Raw genomic sequence first — 20,208 nt, forward strand, 5'->3', positions numbered from 1 at the left:
CGTCCAAGTGTTTTTATTATCTCTTATTAATCCAGGCCCCCACGGTACGCAAGTTCAAGCATTTGATGTTTTCAACAGCTGAGTACACAGGCACAGAGGACACAAGCTTAGGGATTGTGTATGTTTTTATTTGGGTGTATTATAGTTGACACATTCACATAGATTCCTGAAGAGAGCTGCAGGGGGAACAACTACAAGTTAGAGGTGGGAAAAGTGCCTCATACAGCTTGCAGATCTCATCTTTTCTTAATCCTCAGGTGTTCTCTGTCCCGATAAGCAATGTAAACATATGCAAATCATGAAGCGTTTCAAAATAACTTCAAGTCTTTAAAGATGTCCCCAAATCCCATATTGTGACTTTCAGAAACAACTGAACACTGAACTTGTGTTTATGTTTGAAATATATATCAGGCTGTGCAGCGTGCCATTTAAGGATGGATTATAAAGGCCAGCTCAAGCAAGGCAGATGTCTGAATCTTTTTTTCTCTTCAGGTTTTTCTGCATTGCGGCTCATTTTCATCTGCTATTGATTTAAATCCGTCCCCCAGGGCCCAGCAAGCCCCGTTTCGTCACCCGCTCTGGGAGAAAAATACGGTTGGATTTTTGCTGAAAATAGCACTTCTCCTCACTCAAATTCCACAGACTAACTCACTCAGTGGCGTGCACCTTAAAATAGATACCTCGCTGTGGAAATTAAATCTATGAGTGTCCAAGACCCCCAGGAAGGACGCCTGAAAGATTTGGTTTCAGAGACATTGAGCCCTTTTGATGTGTTCTGCACTGTGTTGATGTGGCAGTAAGACCGATGGAAACCCAAACCGGTGGCCAGAGAAATTTGCTTGCATTAAATGCAGCAGGAATATTGTGGCTGATCCCTCACATGAGTATGAATTGATTCAGTGTGGATCTCGCTGCAAATAACAAGTCATATACAATAAGTGTCTTAAAGTCAAAATGGGAGTCTTAATGCCACTCACATGTTACTGTCTCCCCTTTACTAGCGCGCTGTGGCACAAAAAGGAGTTCCTAATTCAGTCAGTTAGAAAATTCTCCGTGTTGAGGTCTGTCATGTGACTGGAAAGTGTAATGACTTGCTTCTGTGCTGGCCATTGAGGCCATTTCTCCTTCACTTCTTTATAGTGTGCTTACTGAAGGAAAAGTAAACCACTATTGTCACTGATAGTTTTTTTCCTTTTCTCCCTTAACCTCCAGGTTCTCCGTCTCTGAGTGGAACGGGGACGGTAACAGTTCTGGTGGACGACGTGAATGATAATGTCCCAATTTTCACCTCCTCCGCCTTCCACACCACCATCATGGAGAATGCCCCGACAGGGACGGATGTCCTATTGGTCAACAGCTCTGATGCAGATGTTGGCGTAAATGGTGTTATAAGGTACTCCTTTGGCCTTTGCACGTCTCTGGTTCCTTTACACTTATTTTCTTCATAATCATTTTTATTTTTAGTTCTATACTTTTGAAAACTAACAGTCTAACTGCCATCATTATGAAGGATTTTACCTCCTTATTCTTTTGAAAACATTTGACCTACATAAAAGACATGCTTCATGTCTTACAGGGGTGTTATGCAGTTTTGGCCATTTCTTCACTATTTTCTCGCTTTTTGCTCGCAGGTTTCTCTATAGAGCTCCCCCTACAGCTTCGGAATAGTTATTTGGCAGCTCTTATGTTTACTTGTGTCTGACTCCTCGCTCAGTCAGTCTGCCGTTTCGTCTTTCTCTGTTCCTCCGACAATGCTTTCCTAGCTTTGGCTCGCCGGCCCAAATTTGCAAGGGTGGTTTTTCAGCTCGCAGGCACTAGGGGGGAGCGAGGCGACCACCATTCAACCGAAAAAAGTCATATAACCGTTCCAATGACTCCAAAGCTTTTCAGTTAAAGTAAATTAAGCAAAAAAAAACTGCATAGTTCCCCTTTAAAATGTCTGTTTGTTTTCTCTTTCTTTTGACCTGGTTACTTTGTCTTTGGAATGTTTTGTTTTTATGCTTTATTAGATAGTTGGAACAGAAAATGTGTAACAACATGCAACAAATGTTCACGACCGAAGTCGAACTGGGGACATTTCAGTTCATGACCCCCTAGGCTTCTGCTGCTCTGGAAGTCTTTTAATCCGATTTATACATACAAATAGGTTTGACTGATCTAGTTATTCTAATCATTCAAGGTGCATACGCAGTGTTTGCAAGGGACTAGTTTAAAAGGGGGCCTCGTAATAAAATAAAATGATCAACAAAAATATTTACACAAATGATATTGTCCTAAAATACCGAAAAATACAATCTTAATCTTAGATTTTGTCATTTCCTAAAGAGACAAAGCAAAAGTGAATATTTTACTGAAATTGCATTCAAATCCCCTCTTTAGATTTCATTAAGAAAAAGAAGAAACATCATACACCTATAACAGATGACAGAAATTACCTCATTTTGATAAATTATTTTCCTGGGACTTCTAAAGGAAACAGTAGATAATTTGCGGTTTATATCAAATTGTACTTTATTAGACAGATTAACGCAGGAATACAATCTTTTGTGTGCATAGGACTAGGAGGAGATCTATGTAGTTCCAGTAACTACTGTGACTAATCAGGTCAGCCTTACTTTGCTTTGATTCCCTGGTGTGAAAATATCCTTTCAGGGCCAAACAGGACTGGGTTTTGGCTTTCCTCACGCCGTCAGTGAACCGTTTTACCTCATCACCAGCTTTATAAAATTCCAGGCCGATGTTGCAGTTGTTGACAGGCGTTTAGGAGCAGAGTGTAGAGTTTTAGTCAACACCCTAACATATTGTTTGGGATGCGATTCTCAAGCTGGACGACAGCTTTTTCTCACACACAGCCCGCTCCATGGGGGAGCTTGTAAGAGCCTCTGGCCGGTCTCTCTCAAGCCGGACACTGACTCAAGTCCGACCCCTCCTCTCTCCTCAGTAACCCCACTGGTTGCACATTGGGGGGGGTACCACAGTGCGCTCCAGTTTCCCAAAACATGGTAATGAGGATATTAATTGTCTATGACAGTATGAGTTGTGCCCATTGGGGGTTCCAGGGGGTTCTAGGCCCTTAATGGAGACCAGAACTGGTTACCTTCAGTTATTAGTTTAGATTCTCACAGCCCATTAAATGTAAGTCCCAAACCTGAACTTGTCTCTGGATTGTGTTCAGATCTGTGGACAGTTTATGTTGGTGATGATGTCCAAATAAGCTTTGCATCCACTCTGCTTTCACAGTTGTTCTGTAATTTGTCGTCCCATCTCTGGAGAGGTATGCTTTTTTAAGAAGCCTTTTCAAAATATGCACTGGTGTGTACATGTATGTGTCAGTTTACATTTGTGTCTGGGTCCTGCTTGTGAAACATGATATTAGTTTGGAAGCCAAAGACTGTGGCCCCTCAGTCCTGAAGAGTTGTACTTGTAGTTGTGTTTTTTATTTGTGTTGTATGTGATGTATTTTTTTTTTTTTTTATAGCTATTGAATTTTCGTATCTTTTTGTTTCTTTTATAAATACCATGTTTCCCAATAACATAAATTAAATTCAATAAAAATAAATCCAATAGAGAATTCTGGAGTTATCCAGCCTGAACCACAGTGGCTCTCTGTGAGTGTGTGAAGTGAAGCAGAAAACAGTGGCTGCATTTGATAAATTATAAAACTGGATACTTTATTCAGTTAACTAACTGATCTGATGTCAAGCCAGTACAATGTGGTGACCATTATTGGGCATATTGTTCTATTAAATGTGCTTTTGTGACGCTTGAAACAGTGCCCTCTATAGACCACATTGTGACAGTACTTAACAATAACCTTCAGTCACTGACAGTGCAGCAGCCAAATTTAGAAACTGTTTTAGGAGAATGGCTGATGTACCACCTACCAACGGTTAGTATTTACATTAGAAACACCTGTAATAACACAATGAGCTCACTGTAACATAAGATGTGCTCATAATGCAGAAATTGAAGTAGCTCCACTGAGAAGAAGTAATTATGAGAATTTGATGGACCGAAAGAGTGATTATGTGTAATTTCATACTTTTTGGTGTCCTTTCACAATGTAATCACTTATTTGAAACACCAAAAACATAAATATATGCAGGTGCATTAAAGAAAAATCCCTTTATTTGCATTTTCTCTATTTTCATTTTCTTGAAGCCGTTATTGAAGGGTTTTTGACTAATACAAATTTAACTTTTCATTGGCACAGACAGAGAAGATTGATTTGCATTTTTACAGACAGGACTAATGGTAGTGAGGAGTAAAAGCGATGAATGAAAAGTGAAAATTACGATATCTAATCGCCACAGTTTTCTAGGTTCAGGATATTCATGAGAAATGACCTTACAGACAGAATTGACAGAATTGATGACAGAATTCACAAAGCTTTCACTGAAACCTGCCCTACTTTATCTTTCCCCACAGCTACAGCCTGACCGGCGGACACGGCCAGTTCTCCATCAACCCGGCTACGGGACAGATTATCACCAGCTCCCTGCTGGATCGAGAGGACAGGGCCAATTACCAGCTGCTGGTTGTGGCAACAGATGGAGGGCAGCCCCAGGGCTTGTCCAGCTCCGCCACTGTGTCCGTGACGGTGGCCGACATCAACGATAACCCTCCCCGCTTCCATCACCACCCCTACGTCACCCATATACCCGCCTCTACTGCAGCAGGTCTGTACATGCCTTTCAAAGGTGGTGAAAGTATTTGTTCTCACTGTTACTGTGCTCGTAGACCAGGTTCACTTCATTGTCAGTAAATTGCATAATAAAGAAAACTTCTGCTTTTGTTCACAAAGGCCATCCACAGTTTAAAAAAACATACATATCTTAAACTTTATTCTCAAATTGATTTAGGAAGAAGAACATAACATATTGAAATAAGCTTTATAATTACAAGAAATAACTTGTTTTATTTAATAATAAATATGTGTATATGCAGCAGGTTTGTGCATTGTCAGCATCTTAAAAAAGAAAAAATGATCACAAAAACTCATTTATCTCTTTAGGGTCCCTGGTCTTTGCTGTTACTGTCACTGATGAGGACTCAGGTTCCAACGCCCAGCTGCACTACTCCCTGATAGGGCGCAACTCTGAGAGGTTCAAGATCGACCCCGTCAGAGGTGCCATCACTGCCATTGAGAAGCTAACTGGAAGTTCAGAAGTCACCCTTACAGTACGAGTAAAAGACGGCGGAGCTAACCCGAAAACGGACACGACCACTGTGACAGTCCGCTTTGTTACTGGAGGAAACTTCCCTGTCATCAAACTGAAGGAGCATGCATACACGTTCCCTGAGAGCCAGCCCATCAACCACGTTGTTACAACGGTGACTGGGTCTTCTATGAGGGGTGGAGCGTTGTCATATTACATCGCCAGCGGCAACCTGGATAATGCCTTTCATATTGACCAGCTATCAGGCGAGTTGTCTATCAGACATCCACTAGATTATGAACACATTCAGAAATATGTTCTCTGGATTGAAGCCAGAGATCAGGGCTTCCCACCTTATTCCTCATATGAGAAAGTGGAAATAACAGTGCTGGATGTGAATGACAATCACCCAGTGTTTGATAAGGACCCCTTCCATGCTGAGATACTGGAGAACCTTTCACCTCAGCGGGTGCTGATGGTCTCCGCTGTAGATCTGGACAGCGGGCCAAATGGACAGCTCGAATACGCTATTATTGATGGCAACAAGGAGAACAGTTTCAGCATTAATAGAGCAACTGGTGAAATAAGAACCACCAGGCCACTGGACCGGGAGAAGGTGGCTCAGTACACTTTGAAAGTCAAAGCCACTGACCGGGGGTTGCCACCCAAAAACACAGCGGTCAAAGTGCTAATCAACATACTGGATGTGAATGACAATGCTCCTAGGTTTTCCAAGATCTTTAGTGCTACAGTGGCTGAAAATGCCCCAGTGGGTTACACTGTCACCAGAGTCACCACCACAGACGAAGACGCTGGCTCAAATGCCATTAGCCGATATTCAATTACAGATAGCAGCCTTCCATTTAATATAAATCCAAACACAGGAGACATAACAATAAGTAGGCCACTCAATAGAGAAGACACTGATCATTATATTGTCAAAGTGTCTGCCCATGACTCCGGATGGACAGTAAGCACAGATGTCACTATATTTGTAACGGATATTAACGATAATGCCCCCAGATTTAGTCGTCCCTCTTACTATCTGGACTACCCTGAGCTCACTGAGGTGGGCTCCCTGGTCACACAGGTGTCTGCCACAGATCCTGACGAAGGATCCAACGGCAAAATCTTCTATTTCATTCGGTCCCAGGCTGAGTTTTTCCGAATTAACGCCAGCTCTGGAGAGATATTTGTGAAGCAGCAGTTAAAATATCAGAACTCCACAGGCGCTAGTAGTATAAATATAAATCGCCACAGCTTCATTGTCACAGCCTCAGACCGGGCAGTCAAGCCTCTGATGAGTGAAACAACAGTAATTGTAAATATCGTAGACAGCAATGATAATCCCCCTGAGTTTGATTCGCCTAGCTACTTTACGCCTGTCACTAAAAGTGTCAAGGTTGGCACTAGACTGATCAGGGTTGTAGCTCATGACAAAAAAGACTTTGGCCTTAATTCTGAGGTTGAGTACTTAATAACAGGAGGAAACAGCTCAAGTAAATTCAAATTAGATAAAACAAGTGGATGGATTACTGTCGCCTCCTCCCTCACATCTGAAATGAATAAATTTTTCCTCATTGACATCACAGCCAATGACAGAGGAAATCCTCCTTTGTCGACGCGAACGTCCGTGCGAATTGCAGTCACAGAGGAAAACCACCACACACCTGAGTTCTCACAAAGCCAAATCTCAGCTACTGTACCTGAAAGCCTTGTTGTAGGAACAGCAATAAGGACCCTGTCTGCCAGAGACAAAGACAAAGAAATGAATGGCCTTATCGCTTACAATATAACTTCAGGCAACGAAAAGGGTCTGTTTTCACTTAACAGTAAAACTGGAGTGTTATCCCTAGCTCACCCTCTGGACTTTGAAGAGATGCAACAACATGAGCTTAGAGTTTCAGCCACTGATGGTGGTTGGATTGCAAAAACAAGCTATGTCTCCGTTACAGTACATGTGACTGATGTGAATGACAACCCTCCGGTGTTTGATCCTGATGAGTACTTCCCCATTGTGCAGGAGAACGTTCCCAGTGGCACCACTGTGATAAAAATGAACGCCACAGACCGTGATTCGGGAGCTAACGCAGTAATGGCTTATGTGATACAGTCATCAGACAGTGACCTCTTTGTTATTGACCCGAACACGGGCACCATCACCACCCAGGGCTTCTTGGATTACGAGGCTAAGCAGGTCTACCATTTAACAGTAAAGGCCTTCAATGTCCCAGACGAGGAGCGCTGCAGCTTCGCCAATGTCAACATTCAGCTGAAGGGAGCCAATGAATACGTACCCCGCTTTGTCTCAAAACAGTACTACTTTGAAATTTCTGAAGCTGCTCCAAAAGGCACAGTGGTCGGGGAAGTGTTCGCCAGTGATCGAGACCAAGGGGATGATGGAGTGGTTTACTACCTCATTTTCGGGAAGAGCAGAAGGAAAGGGTTTGGCATCAACAAGAAAACAGGCCAAATTTATGTCACAGGTACTCTAGATCGTGAGAAAGAGGAAAAGATTTCACTGAGGGTGTTGGCAAAGAACGCAGGAAGCATCCGTGGGGCAGATATTGACGAAGTGTTTGTTAACATCACAATTCTTGATGCCAACGATCCTCCTGTTTTTACCCAAGAACTGTATGATGTGCAAGTAAGTGAAGGACTCTCACCTGGCGGTCTGGTTACCTTTGTGAGTGCTGAGGACTCAGACTCTGTCCCAAGCTGGAGCAGATTTTCATACTCCATTGCTCCTGAGTTTGATAAGAATGTTTTCACGATCAACTCAAAAACTGGCCAAGTATCTGTGGCTGCAGAGCTAGACAGAGAAACAACTCCTGTGTACAATCTAACAGTTCTTGCTGTGGATACTGGCACACCTCCTGCAACCGGAAGCACCACCGTGATTGTGAACCTGGAAGATATCAATGATAACGGTCCAACTTTGACAACCACCTATGCTGAGGTAATGGAGAATCAGAAAGCTGGCATTGCAGTTACAACACTAACAGCGTCTGACACAGATCTACCACCAAACCAAGGCCCTTTCCTATACAGCATTCTCAGTTCTGGCTCTGCCAACAGCTACTTCAGCCTGAGTCAAGATGGAGTGTTAACCACCAGTCGGGAGATCGACAGGGAACAGATTAGCGACTTCTACCTCTCTGTTGTGATCAAGGACTCTGGTGTGCCTCAAATGTCCTCCACAGGAACAATTCACGTCAAAATAAACGATCAGAATGACAATCCTTCAGAGCCAAGGTCTATGGAAATCTTTGTCCACTACTTTGGGAAAATGTTTCCTGGAGGTTCTTTGGGAGATGTCAAACCCCAAGACCCTGACATTCAGGACAGGTTTCACTGCTCCCTTATTCCCCCATCCTCTGGTCTGTTTAATATCCCAACTGGAACATGTAACCTCAACTCTAAGTCCCGCTCAACAGATGGAACTTTTGAACTAACCGTCCGTAGCAGTGATGGTGTCCACGGTTCAGTCAGCAATACAGCCCGAGTCCTCTTCATGGGTTTCACAAATGCCACAGTGGACAACAGCATACTAATTCGACTTCAATCTGAAGGAGTCAAAAGCTTCCTTACCAACCACTACCTCAGCTTCCTACGTATTGCCAACTCTCAGCTAGCAGGACTAGGCACAGGGGTGCTCCTTTATGGAGCATTTGAACTCAACAATCAGACTTTCCTAATGGCAGCTGTGAAACGAGGCCACGGACAATATGTCAACCCCAGTGGTGTGGCCACATTCTTCCAGAGTATCAAAGAAATTTTATATAGACAGAGCGGGGTGCAAATAGATGCGGTGGACCATGATCCATGCACACGTAACCCATGCCAGAATGGAGGCAGCTGCAAGAGGCGTCTCAGTGTCGGGCCTGATATGAAGACAGAAGAAAGTGTCCCAGTGATCCTTGTTTCCAACCACCCCCTGCAGCCCTATGCTTGCAGCTGCAGGCCAGGATACACAGGAGCTCTGTGTGAGACAGACATCAACGAGTGCCAGCCATCGCCCTGCCACAACGGCGGCACCTGCCACAATCTGGTGGGGGGTTTCTCCTGCACCTGTCCTGAAGGTTTCACCGGGATGGCCTGTGAGAGGGATGTCAACGAATGTCTTTCCAATCCCTGCAAGAATGGCGCGCTGTGCCAGAACTTCCCCGGTGGCTTCAACTGCCTCTGCAAATCCGGCTTTGCAGGTACTGTACTATACACGTAGGAGTCACATTTTATGTCTGACCACACAGTTATTCATGATTGGTGAAAAAACACGTGGTGACACACACATACACACACTGACACTCACACAATAATGTGCTCACACACATGACTTTAGGTCCAAGGAAAATATTTGCTTCTGAATGTTTCCAAGAGGTGTTGTAGCCATCGCATACAAGCATGGCTGCCAAAAACAGTTTGTCTTTTGCATTACTAGCTGGGGGGTATTAGCTGTATATCAGCCTGCCATGTTTGCTTTAATAAAGAAGATGATGCAAAGCTGACCCTAGTTAGGACTTGAGTGTAAACTCCATACACAGTTCAACAATATCACATTTCATTATGTGCCTTCATGTGTTGCAGCTATGACCACACACAGATACACTTAGAGATTATATATATATTATATATATATATATATATATATATATATATATATATATATATATATATATACATAGATTTCTTAACTAAGGAGTTCTCATTTGACTCTGTTTTGAGTTGTTTGACTAATGAGCAGCTTTATAAAAGATCCAATCAGGCCTTTTCGTTTGGAAATGTAATGAATACACTGCATTGTTACCTTTGATAAAAAGGGAGTGGATTTTAGTGGAACTACTTAGAACAGTCATTTGAATCCAGCATGTTGTCCAGGGGCTGACTGCAGCATCTGAAAGACATTTTCAAACCAGGTGATTTGCCTCAAGTCAAGTCATTACTGTCCCTTTTTATTATGACAATAAAAAATGTCCACAAATCTTTTAGGTTTCATCAAGATAAATGACTCTTGTGGAGAAATGCACCTATTGACTTACAGTAGTTTGCATGCCCTCGCAGTGAACTCTCAACTTCCTGTTTTCCCTGCCTGGTTTTTTGGCAGCAGAATCAATCTCTATTAAGCAACTTGTCTCAGGATTTACAACCTAAAATATATTTGCAGAAGTTCATTGTCAGTCTTTTTGTATTGTGACATGCCTGGATCATTTATTGTCTTGCCCCAAGCCATTTTTGTTTTTATTATCGGTGTCACATTCCTTATCATGATGTTAAACCTTTCAACTCATGTAGATGTTTGCCTGTATATGTGACAGAAATTCATAAACATTGCAACTGTTTGTCTTTCTGCACTGCAAAAAAAACAGCCTTATCCAAATATAATTTGATCTTGCAACGTGTTTGAAAATCTGATTATTCTTAGTGAGTAGAATCTGCCAATTGAGTGAGATCATTTCTTTTTTCCCGAGTTTCAAGATGTTTGAATCAAATGATGTCATCTTGGACAAGTGATTTATATTCCAAAATAGCATCACTTGTGTCAAGACAGTTTTTAGAATAAGTGAAACTGCACTAAAACAGATGAAATTACATTTTCCTATTATATATTTTATGGCTGTTTCAACAAAACAATCTGATTTTCAAGCTCACTACAGCTTTAAAGGGTTTGTTAGAGCCCAGATCTTTGTATTTTTTGCAGTGCATTTCTCAGCTGTGAGGTGATGAAAGGCCTGCAAGACTTGGCCTGTGGGGAAAGTGAACTGTGTTCCCCTCAAGGTTTTCCTGTGTTGTCTGCCACCCCATCCATTTTAATTTGTGTTGTTCTGTGAACCCAGGCAAAACGTGTGATTCCATCATCAATCACTGTGAGTGTAACCCTTGTTTTAATGGCGGGTCCTGTCAGAATCGGGTGGATGGATATTACTGTCATTGTCCATTTGGTAAGTAATAGTAGGAAACTTTTTAGTGTATTAGTGAGCCCTGGTGAATTGAAAAGCAATATGTTTCAGACATGCAATCCCCCCTAAAGAAAAGAAAATTATGCCATTATTAATGTATGATTTCAGTGGATTTTCTATGGATTTCAGTCATTTCATTTTGTGTTTCCATTTTTCATTTTTCATATTGCTGCTATCAAATAAGCAAAAAGAAGAACTTTTCAAAAATGCAAGACCTGACAGTAGAGATTTCTGCTTTGTTACTACTAAATACAGAACTTATAATATCGCTCATTAAAGATTCTGTTTTATCTGTAGATATTTTTATCACAGCAGCACTGTGAATCATTCATTGGCTTCCTTTAATTCCTATTTTCGTCTGTTTTTGTCCTCAGGGGTTTTCGGTAAGCACTGTGAGCTTAACAGCTATGGCTTTGAGGAGCTCTCCTACATGGAGTTTCCGTCCCTGGATCCCAACAATAACTACATATATATCAAGTTTGCTACCCTGAAGAGCAACGCACTGCTTATGTACAACCATGATAACCAGACCGGAGACAAGGCGGAGTTCCTGGCTCTGGAGATCTTCGAGGGACGGATGCGCTTCTCCTTCAACTTGGGAAGTGGAACTTATAAACTGATGACCATGATAAAAGTTTCGGATGGGACATTCCACACTGTCATCGCCAGGAGAGCTGGGATGGTAAGAACGTCTATTGTTATGGTAGAAATTAGCTCACACGTTAAACATTTTTCATCATGCATCCTTGAAAACTTTTCATTGAGTGGCTTAATAGTTCTTACGGGTTGAATAGCAAAAGCATTGCAGAATATCTGAGAAATGCCACATGGTATGGACTTACGTGTGCTACACTATCAATAGCATTTATGTCTTGTGCTTTTATAGCTTGAACCTGCATACAAATTTTGCCTTATATTCTTTTTTGCACCATCAGATGATAATTAAACTCCCCCAAACCACGGGTAGCTCAGCTTATGGTTTTCATGGTTTGTAATTATATTTTATTGCTCGTTGTGATTTACAATACGAGGATCCAAAATGGCCCTGAAGGTTGAAACTCTGTCTCCTGTGCTCTGAATGAGAGGCTTCTCTCTGCCAGCAATGCAGTGGCAAGGAAAGAGGGAAAAAAATCCAACCAGGCCTTGTCAAAGCTTCTATAATGTAGCTCTCCTGCTGGACTTCAAATCTGTCATTTCCCACCGTGCGCTGAGAGTTTCAAAGGAAGCTGGTAAAATCGTTAAATTGTCAGTTTTGAGTTGGTGCAGAGTGAAGGGATGGAAAGGAATACAGCACACGTTGAGAACTGTGATTCTGTCTGCATATAGTGCCCTGTGAATATTATGCAGAGGTGGTCATGTAAGGGCTCTTGAAGAATGAAACAGAAATGTGTGTATGTCGTGCCTCAAGTGCCAACTCCCTCAGGCGGTGTAAAGTGAACCTGATCACTATGTTTGCAAAGGGTGCTGCGGGTCATTTCGGTGGTCAGGCTTGAGGTCTGCTCTCAGTTCCTGCCCCCTGAATTCTGAGCCAATTGCTAAAGCAGACAGAAACCACGGATACGGTCATGCACTGCTTCCTCATGAAGGCTCCAAGTAATCAGAGGGAGCAGAAAGTTCACAGATACTGTTCCAATCGTGACTATAATTAACGTTCAAATCTGTTCAATTGTCAAATGCAATAAAAGACAGACAGTTTTTTTCACAGTACAACAGGAGCTGTGTTAGGCCGGCTTCACACTGGGTGTGTGGCGTTTCGGCTCCCATGTTTAACAGGTTAGAGCTTGCACACTGCCTGCGTGACACGCACGTCTCAGGCGCGTTCATGCTAGAAATAGAACCGACGGCTATTTTTTACGCGACACGCAAGCGTGTTGGAAGCGTTTCCAGGCAAAATAGAATAGGAAAATATGTTTATATGTCATTTTGACACAAATACATATTAATAAATTACATCTTGATGTTTGAAAGTCTCTAGGTTTTGACATAAATGCAGATATAAATGTAAATTAAAAAATAATAATAAATAATTATCGATTTTCAAATATTGCACCTGTCAATACAGAACAAAATATTCTGTAGCCTATTTTGCCGTCAATACTGCCGACGTTGTCTTTGCTGTAATCAAATCAGTATATATTTGTTTAACATGAAGTTTACTACTGCTTGAGTGCAATGGGAAACATACATGTGTACAGACAAGGCTAGCAGCAGCAGCACCACGTCAGACACGTTTCTGGTGTGCAAAGACATAGAAAACGTCACGCAGCCGCCACGCAACTGACACGCAACAGAAACGCCATGCTCACGCCATGCAGCCAGTGTGTGGCTGGCCTTAGGGTCAGACTGATATAGCAGTTAGCCAATGTACTGTATCTAATAATAAATGGGTTGAATCTGTAGACTGACATTATCATTAAAATTGTGACATTTTTGTGTCAATTTTGCTGTTTAAACCTGTACTCATTAAATTAATGTTTTTGGCCATGTGCTTGGGAGTATTGCAACAAGCTGTAAACACAACATGGATTTATTATCACCTTACATACATTGATATAATGACTGTATTAGCAAACAGTTGCATACTTACACATCCAGCAGACAGAGCATCATTTGCATTTATTTGAAGTCCACCTGGTGAATATAAGTCCAATGTTTACTCTCCTTTTAGCTCTGTTTTGGTCTCCACCACCTCCTGAGGGAAATATCTGTCTTCTTACCTAATAAATGCTCCAATGTATTCACCAGCTAGTCACCAACTTTGTCTGTTTGACGTTTGGAACTTTTCCCCTAAAACAACAGCACATTTGATGGTCAATAGTTCCCAATTAAAACTACTTAACACACTACACACTACATCTATGGATTATCCTGCGTAACTGGACAAGAACCTTTATGTATTGTCATCCTAAACCTCCCTTTACTTTTTTTCCATGAGCTTCCAAGTTGGATTCAGCGAACCTACCTACCTTACCTGCACAAACTTTCCATAAACCCTTGATTCAACTTGATTCAGAAATCTCAAAATCTGTGCAAAAAAAACAAATCTATTTGCACGGCTGTATACCACAGGGGAGAGTAGGAGAAAATGTAATTAAATTTAGAGAAAATTTGGTGAAATTACATTTATAACAATTAGTGTGACAGTAACAACAATCGTGACAGTAAATGTGAAGATCACAGCTAAAAACATCTAAGCAAGAGCACAACTGGTTTATTTGAAATCAGGGTTTTAAGTACAAACAACCAAATCTTCTATGAATGAGGTTTGCAAATGTAGTTTGACAGCTCAGGACTTGCGGTAGATGATTAGCATCAGCAGCTAATCAAGCTTTTGATTAGCCAAATTATTTGTCCTGGAAACAAGCAGAAAACAAATGCGTAAAAGAAGTTCCTCAGTGCCTGCACCACAACAAAGAGCAATCCTCCATTATATTAGTCATGGGGAAAACAATGATCTCCACTGGTGCTTTCTTCACATTTCCTCACATTCCATGTTAGCCAAGCACAAAAACACGCTCCTCATCTTTTCGTCTTACATTCGGTATTAATTTCCAAGAGGGTCTTCTTGAGATACATATTTTCTCCACCACAGTGTGAGACACTTGACAGTGAGTGCAGTGTATTGAAGTCATGGCTGTAGTAGCCTTTGATCACAGGAAAAGACCGGAGATTAATAAAATGTTGATGTGGTTCTGACGTTTTTTTATGGCGCTTCAGAGACTCACGAATGTGTTTGAGAAAAATTGCTCATGTTGTTCCTCGCCTCGTTGTTGTCACCGTGTGTGTGCTTTACTCTGACTTGGTTCTGTGTACGTGTCCATGTGTCTGACTTGCGTGTGACTCAAGTTTACTGTGAGTGTGTGTGTGTGTGTGTGTGTGTGCTTGGGTCATGCTCTCCTGGATGATTTGTGTCGGAGATCCGGGCCAGTGTGGTCCGTGTTTACTTAAGATCCAGGAGAGGTGGAGCATGATTGCCCTGGTTTTTCAACACTTTCACACACTTTTCCGGACATTTTCCTCACCAGCCCATTTCTTTTCTTCCTAGAAGGGTCGTTCCCTCTCAGAGCACAGAGAGAGCAACAGAATAATCCACATCTGGACAAAAGCTTTAGTACTATTAACGGGAAATAGGAAATGTTTTGCAGTAATGTATGGCATTTTTTATGCCACTCTCCCATCAACTCCCACACATCTCCACTGTGATGAATTGATGAAAATGAATTGGCCTATATACCATGTGGTGGATAAAGCTCACACTAACAACCGGACTTAGTTACACAAATACTCAGGGAGAAGTAATTGTAGCGGTTGAAATACCCTTAATGGGTTGAACCAGAACCCTGGAGTGAAAGTTATGCTGCAGTGCACAAGAATATATTTAGTCTGGCAGAAACATGGGTTTTTTTAATCCAAAAGATGTGCACACAATAAAAAGACACGGAATAATTTTGCAAAACAAGATGCTTTGAGGATTTTTAAATCTAGTCCTCCTTTGCTGTCGAAACATCAAAAAATAAGCATTAACATGCATATGTGGTCACATTCTCTGACCGTCATTCATTGTGACACAGGCATTGTAGTCTTCACTAGATCTTTCACACTGTATTAAGGAATATGTCAACATTTTGGGAAATACGTTTTTGCTTACTGGCAGAGCCTTACATAAGAAGATTGATACCACTCTTATGTCTATGCTAAATATGAAGCTACTGTACCACCACCAGCTAACGTAGCTTAGCACAAAGACTGGAAACGGGGAAACAGCTATTCTGGCTCTGTACCAAAATCCATATACTAGCACTGTTACCTAATGTTTGTTGTTCTTTGCTTTGATAAATGAGCATGCATCTATGTTCTACATAATTCCTAAAAATATTGACTTTTCTAACACATAAAAAAAGAAGAGAAAATGTGTTGAGATCAGATAAAATTGTAAGTTGTTGTTACACAGTTGTCAGGACTCCAAGTTCAAACAATGGGTTTTCTCTCATATTCAAAATAAACGGAAAACGACCCAAAATAAAATGATCGTATATCTGTTTTGATCAATATTTGGCTATTTAACTAGATTAACTAGATTGTTAGTTCTACAGTATAGAGTAGCCCAGCTAGGCTGCAAGCCTGCATTTCCTCAGTTAGTAGCAAGAGAGCAACTCCAGCATAAGTCTACTTTTCCCAATAAACTGATCTTATTTGGCTCTACCTACTGACTTTGACTGAAACTGAAACTAAAACTAAAACTCAAGTTAACTGAGCGACATCTGAAAGAGAACAGTGAACTGTGACAGTGTTTGCACTGAACCAGTACAAGTGACACTCATTCCCACATGACGCTGATTACAAAGAGGGAGAAACAGAGTGACTGCAACCAACTATGTCAACCACAGTCTACCAGATATGGTTTTAAAAAATGAAGTCTAAAATGAGCAATCATTGACTGAGGTAGTGCAACTTCACAGCTGTTAGTCTTAAAGACAATCACATGTGACATGCATGTGTGTGTGTGTGTGTGTGTGTGTGTGTGTGTGTGTGTGTGTGTGTGTGTGTGTGTGTGTGTTTCTATCATCATGTAGGCTGCATCCCTGACTGTGGACCTGTGTGGAGATGACCATGAACCAGGCTACTGTGCTGTGAGCAATGTGGCAGTACACACTGACTGGTAAGTAAATCACACACACACACACACACACACACACACACACACACCTAGTACACAGATGTTCTGCTTCTATGATCCAACTGTATACATTAAAATAGTGTTGAAAGTTTCAGGTCCAAGGCTTGGAAAACTCAATGCATAATAAAATTTCCCATGTCTGGCAAAATAATGGAAAGTATTACAGAACCAATAGTTTTTCTGCACCTGGTTTGAACACATCAGCTGAATTATGTTTAGTTTTTGTTTGAATATAGCACTCTGACACTATGAATTGACAATTTTAATTTGTCTTATGACCTATGACTGTCTACTATTATTTTGTAGCAGAGGTGTTTTTTCTCCTGAACTATCCTGTTTATCAGATTGATCTTATGATCCACTGAGGTGGTGACCACTGAGTTTGGCTCTGTCAAAGAGGTTCAATACTGCTCCTGAAGCTGAGCTCAACAATACCAAGTCTTGAACCCTAAAACGTTCATTCAAGGTCTCCCTTGTTTCTTTCCATCTGACTCAGCACAGAGCGAGAATAGAATGTTTCATTTTTTCGTTTTTGCTCATTTTATTACTGCCTGACTGTCAAAGTATCTGAATGGAAGCAGATTGCTTAACAAGTAAGATGCAATTATCATACATTTTTGTGCAATGACAATGCAAATGTGAAGTCATCTGTTGTAAATATGCAATATATGATGTAAAACTTCATTAAATTACTGGATGGTCATTGCCTCACACAGCTCTGAGCCAGGCCTTGTGGGGTGAACACTTGACACTCTACATGTGTTTTTGTGTGTGTGTGTGTGTGTGTGTGTGTGTGTGTGTGTGTGTGTGTGAGAGAGAGATTGATTTGGCAGATAAAAAAGGGCCACAGAGGTCTGCAGAAGGTTTATTTTGTAAGGGTCTTGGGACGATGTAGTTGCGTAAAACTCGCTGACCTGCAGTGTCATTCTATGTGTGTGTGTGTGTGTGTGTGTGTGTGTGTGTGTGTGTGTGTGTGTGTGTGTGTGTGTGTGTGTGCGTGCATGCGTGCACACATGCATGCGTGCACACGTGCACGTGTGCATGCACATGCGCATACTTGAATGCATTTGTAAGCTTTTGGATTTCTGTGCATATGTACTTTGGTGCCTGTGTGCATTTAAGTCTTTGTGTGCTTCGGTTCATGTGTGTGTGTGTGTGTGTGTGTGTGTGTGTGTATGTGTGTGTCCAGGATCCTGGACGTGCAGCCCAACAGGCTCTCGGTCGGAGGCGTCAGGTCAATAGAACCCGTCCTTCATCGGCGCGGTCAGGTCGCCACCCACGACTTTGTCGGCTGCATCATGGAATTCGCCGTCAACGGCCGCCCGCTGGAGCCCAGTCAGGCGCTGGCATCGCGTGGCATTCTTGACAGGTCTGCATATCCCCACCCTCCACTCCCGCTTTCACCCTCTCTCTCCATCATCTCCCTCTTCTTCCCATCTGTCCGTCTTCTCTAACCTCCTCGACTCTCGCTGTGGGACATCTGTTCACACTCCCAAAACCCTCGAGACAGTTTTTAAAGATTTTTTTTCTTCTTTTTTTTTTATACAAATGGCAGATTTTTGACGGAGGAAACCAATTGCAGAACTCCAGACATTTTTTCTTCTTCTTTTCTGTCCTGCTGGTGAATAGTGAGGCGAGAACAGATCTTTTAATATGCTAATTCTCTTGGGGTTCTTTATGGGTTGTTTGTATTGCAGTACGGGGAGAGAAATCACGGCTCATCTGCCCCTTCCTTTTTTTTTTTGAAGTTTCTTTTTCGGCGGACCCCCCGGCTGTGCGGCTGACTTGTCAAACTGACGTTGTGTTTATCGTTGTGTCTGTAGATGTCCGAGACTGGAAGGAGCCTGCACCGCCAGCCCCTGCAGACATGGGGGCACCTGCTTGGACCACTGGTCTTGGCAGCAGTGCCAGTGCGTAGATGGTTTCACTGGCAAATTCTGTGAGAAATGTAAGACTATGCCTTTGAAGTTTTATTGCTGAGGCTGCACTTACTAAGTAATATTCTGTCATGATTATTTATGATTCCTCTCCCTCATGAGTCATCAAACTGCACCATGTAGCTTAATATAGGCCACATCGCTGCGTTCTGAGCATCATTTTAAAGCATTTGTGTGTTTCATTATATCAATAATCGACATCAGAGTCTGAAACAGTCTGAGAAACCTTTGAGGTTCACGAAATCTGCCAGAAACATGTAGCGACTGTAAGGTGCTGTGCTGTACTAACAGTATGTTAAGCAATGTTACCAATAATCATTAGCACATTTATTTTGAAACTTTCATATTGTAAGTGAGAACAAGATTGTTGCTCAAGAAGTCTGGGAACATCTGCCATTTGGTTTGATCTTGTGGGAAATCTGCTGCTTTGCTTTATGGCATGAAACAGGATCACAGCACTTTCCCTTTAATACAAATGGAGCGTAGTCTCTCAGTCATGTGTTTCATCTTCAGGAAAGAAAGAGAAAATGAACGTGATGCCAGAAGTACAAGGAATGACACAGGGAATGAACATCCTCTTCTCAGAAGGAAGCAATAAGGTTTATAAGAAATGTCAACATTTTGAGCCATAATACCAGTGGTGTGACTTAGACGCTGCCAGTCATCTTGATTATGGTCTTGTGGTTACAGTAAATTTAGTCAATTTTACCCATCCCAAAGCCCCGGTGGCTTAGCGAATTTTATCCTTGCGTTCTAGCAAAACAGGGAGTGCTAGAAGCTTGGTGACTACAGTGACTTATGCAGGGCTGGCTGGTGAAGTACTAGCCAGTTTATCAAAAAGATGGATCTGTACCTGTTAGAAAATTATGACTACTCTTTTCTTTTCTGTTAATATTAAACTGTTTGCATGGTAACAACTAAGACAAAATACCGTTTGCACTCTCACGAGATAATCCTGACCTTGTGAAAAGAACAGAATGCTCCTGAGGGCAGAGATAAGACACAACATTGATTTTTGTATTATGACTGCATTTTACTCCTAAGAAAGGCTGCTGTCATCATTTATGTACTTTGCTGTAAGTGCTGTAACTGACTAGCCTGACAAGCCAGACCCACATCAAGATGTTGGGTCTGGGAACTCACCATTGGCAGGGCTCAATCCGAGGGGCGGGATAAACGGTTGTCTTTCAAATCCCCTCTGCACTCATAGCCAACCAGAGCAACGCTAGTTGGTAGATTAAACTTTTGCCGTATCCGGTCGGCAAAATTCCGAACACATCTTCCTTTTTTTAAGAATGACTTCAGTGCTTAACTCCAAGTCTTGCAGAGTCACGGCTAAAGCCGATTCGAAAGACCGCTGTTCGCCAGCAGCAGCAGCAGCCATCTTCTTTGTTTTCAAGTAGCAGGGAATTCACGCTGAATCGTCGCAACTCTGCCGTCCTTAAGTTAAGTAACTCTATAAGCGATGTGATTGGCCT

The 20,208-nt window shown here is 41.9% G+C and overlaps 1 protein-coding gene and 1 long non-coding RNA gene across 3 annotated transcripts in view; one reads left to right on the forward strand and one right to left on the reverse strand.

Moving 5' to 3' along the window:
• Positions 1-20,208, forward strand: part of LOC116062471 (protocadherin Fat 4) — a 107,031-nt gene that overhangs the window by 76,986 nt on the left and 9,837 nt on the right. Inside the window, exons 7-14 of one of the 2 annotated variants that reach the window (XM_031317153.2) lie at positions 1,213-1,393; positions 4,429-4,679; positions 5,015-9,364; positions 10,994-11,098; positions 11,491-11,798; positions 16,690-16,775; positions 17,983-18,162; positions 18,617-18,741. In XM_031317153.2, coding sequence (XP_031173013.2) covers positions 1,213-1,393; positions 4,429-4,679; positions 5,015-9,364; positions 10,994-11,098; positions 11,491-11,798; positions 16,690-16,775; positions 17,983-18,162; positions 18,617-18,741 — 5,586 coding nt within the window. The remainder of the gene's footprint in view (positions 1-1,212; positions 1,394-4,428; positions 4,680-5,014; positions 9,365-10,993; positions 11,099-11,490; positions 11,799-16,689; positions 16,776-17,982; positions 18,163-18,616; positions 18,742-20,208) is intronic. The other variant, XM_036004628.1, reaches the window with a different exon arrangement.
• Positions 1,797-19,881, reverse strand: LOC116062472. Its single transcript, XR_004108007.1, has 3 exons — positions 19,870-19,881; positions 19,801-19,804; positions 1,797-1,939 (listed from the first exon to the last, which is right to left on the reverse strand). It is a non-coding gene; the product is annotated as an uncharacterized LOC116062472 (long non-coding RNA).

The sequence above is a fragment of the Sander lucioperca genome, chromosome 1, assembly GCF_008315115.2.
Source record: "Sander lucioperca isolate FBNREF2018 chromosome 1, SLUC_FBN_1.2, whole genome shotgun sequence".
NCBI lineage: Eukaryota > Metazoa > Chordata > Actinopteri > Perciformes > Percidae > Sander > Sander lucioperca.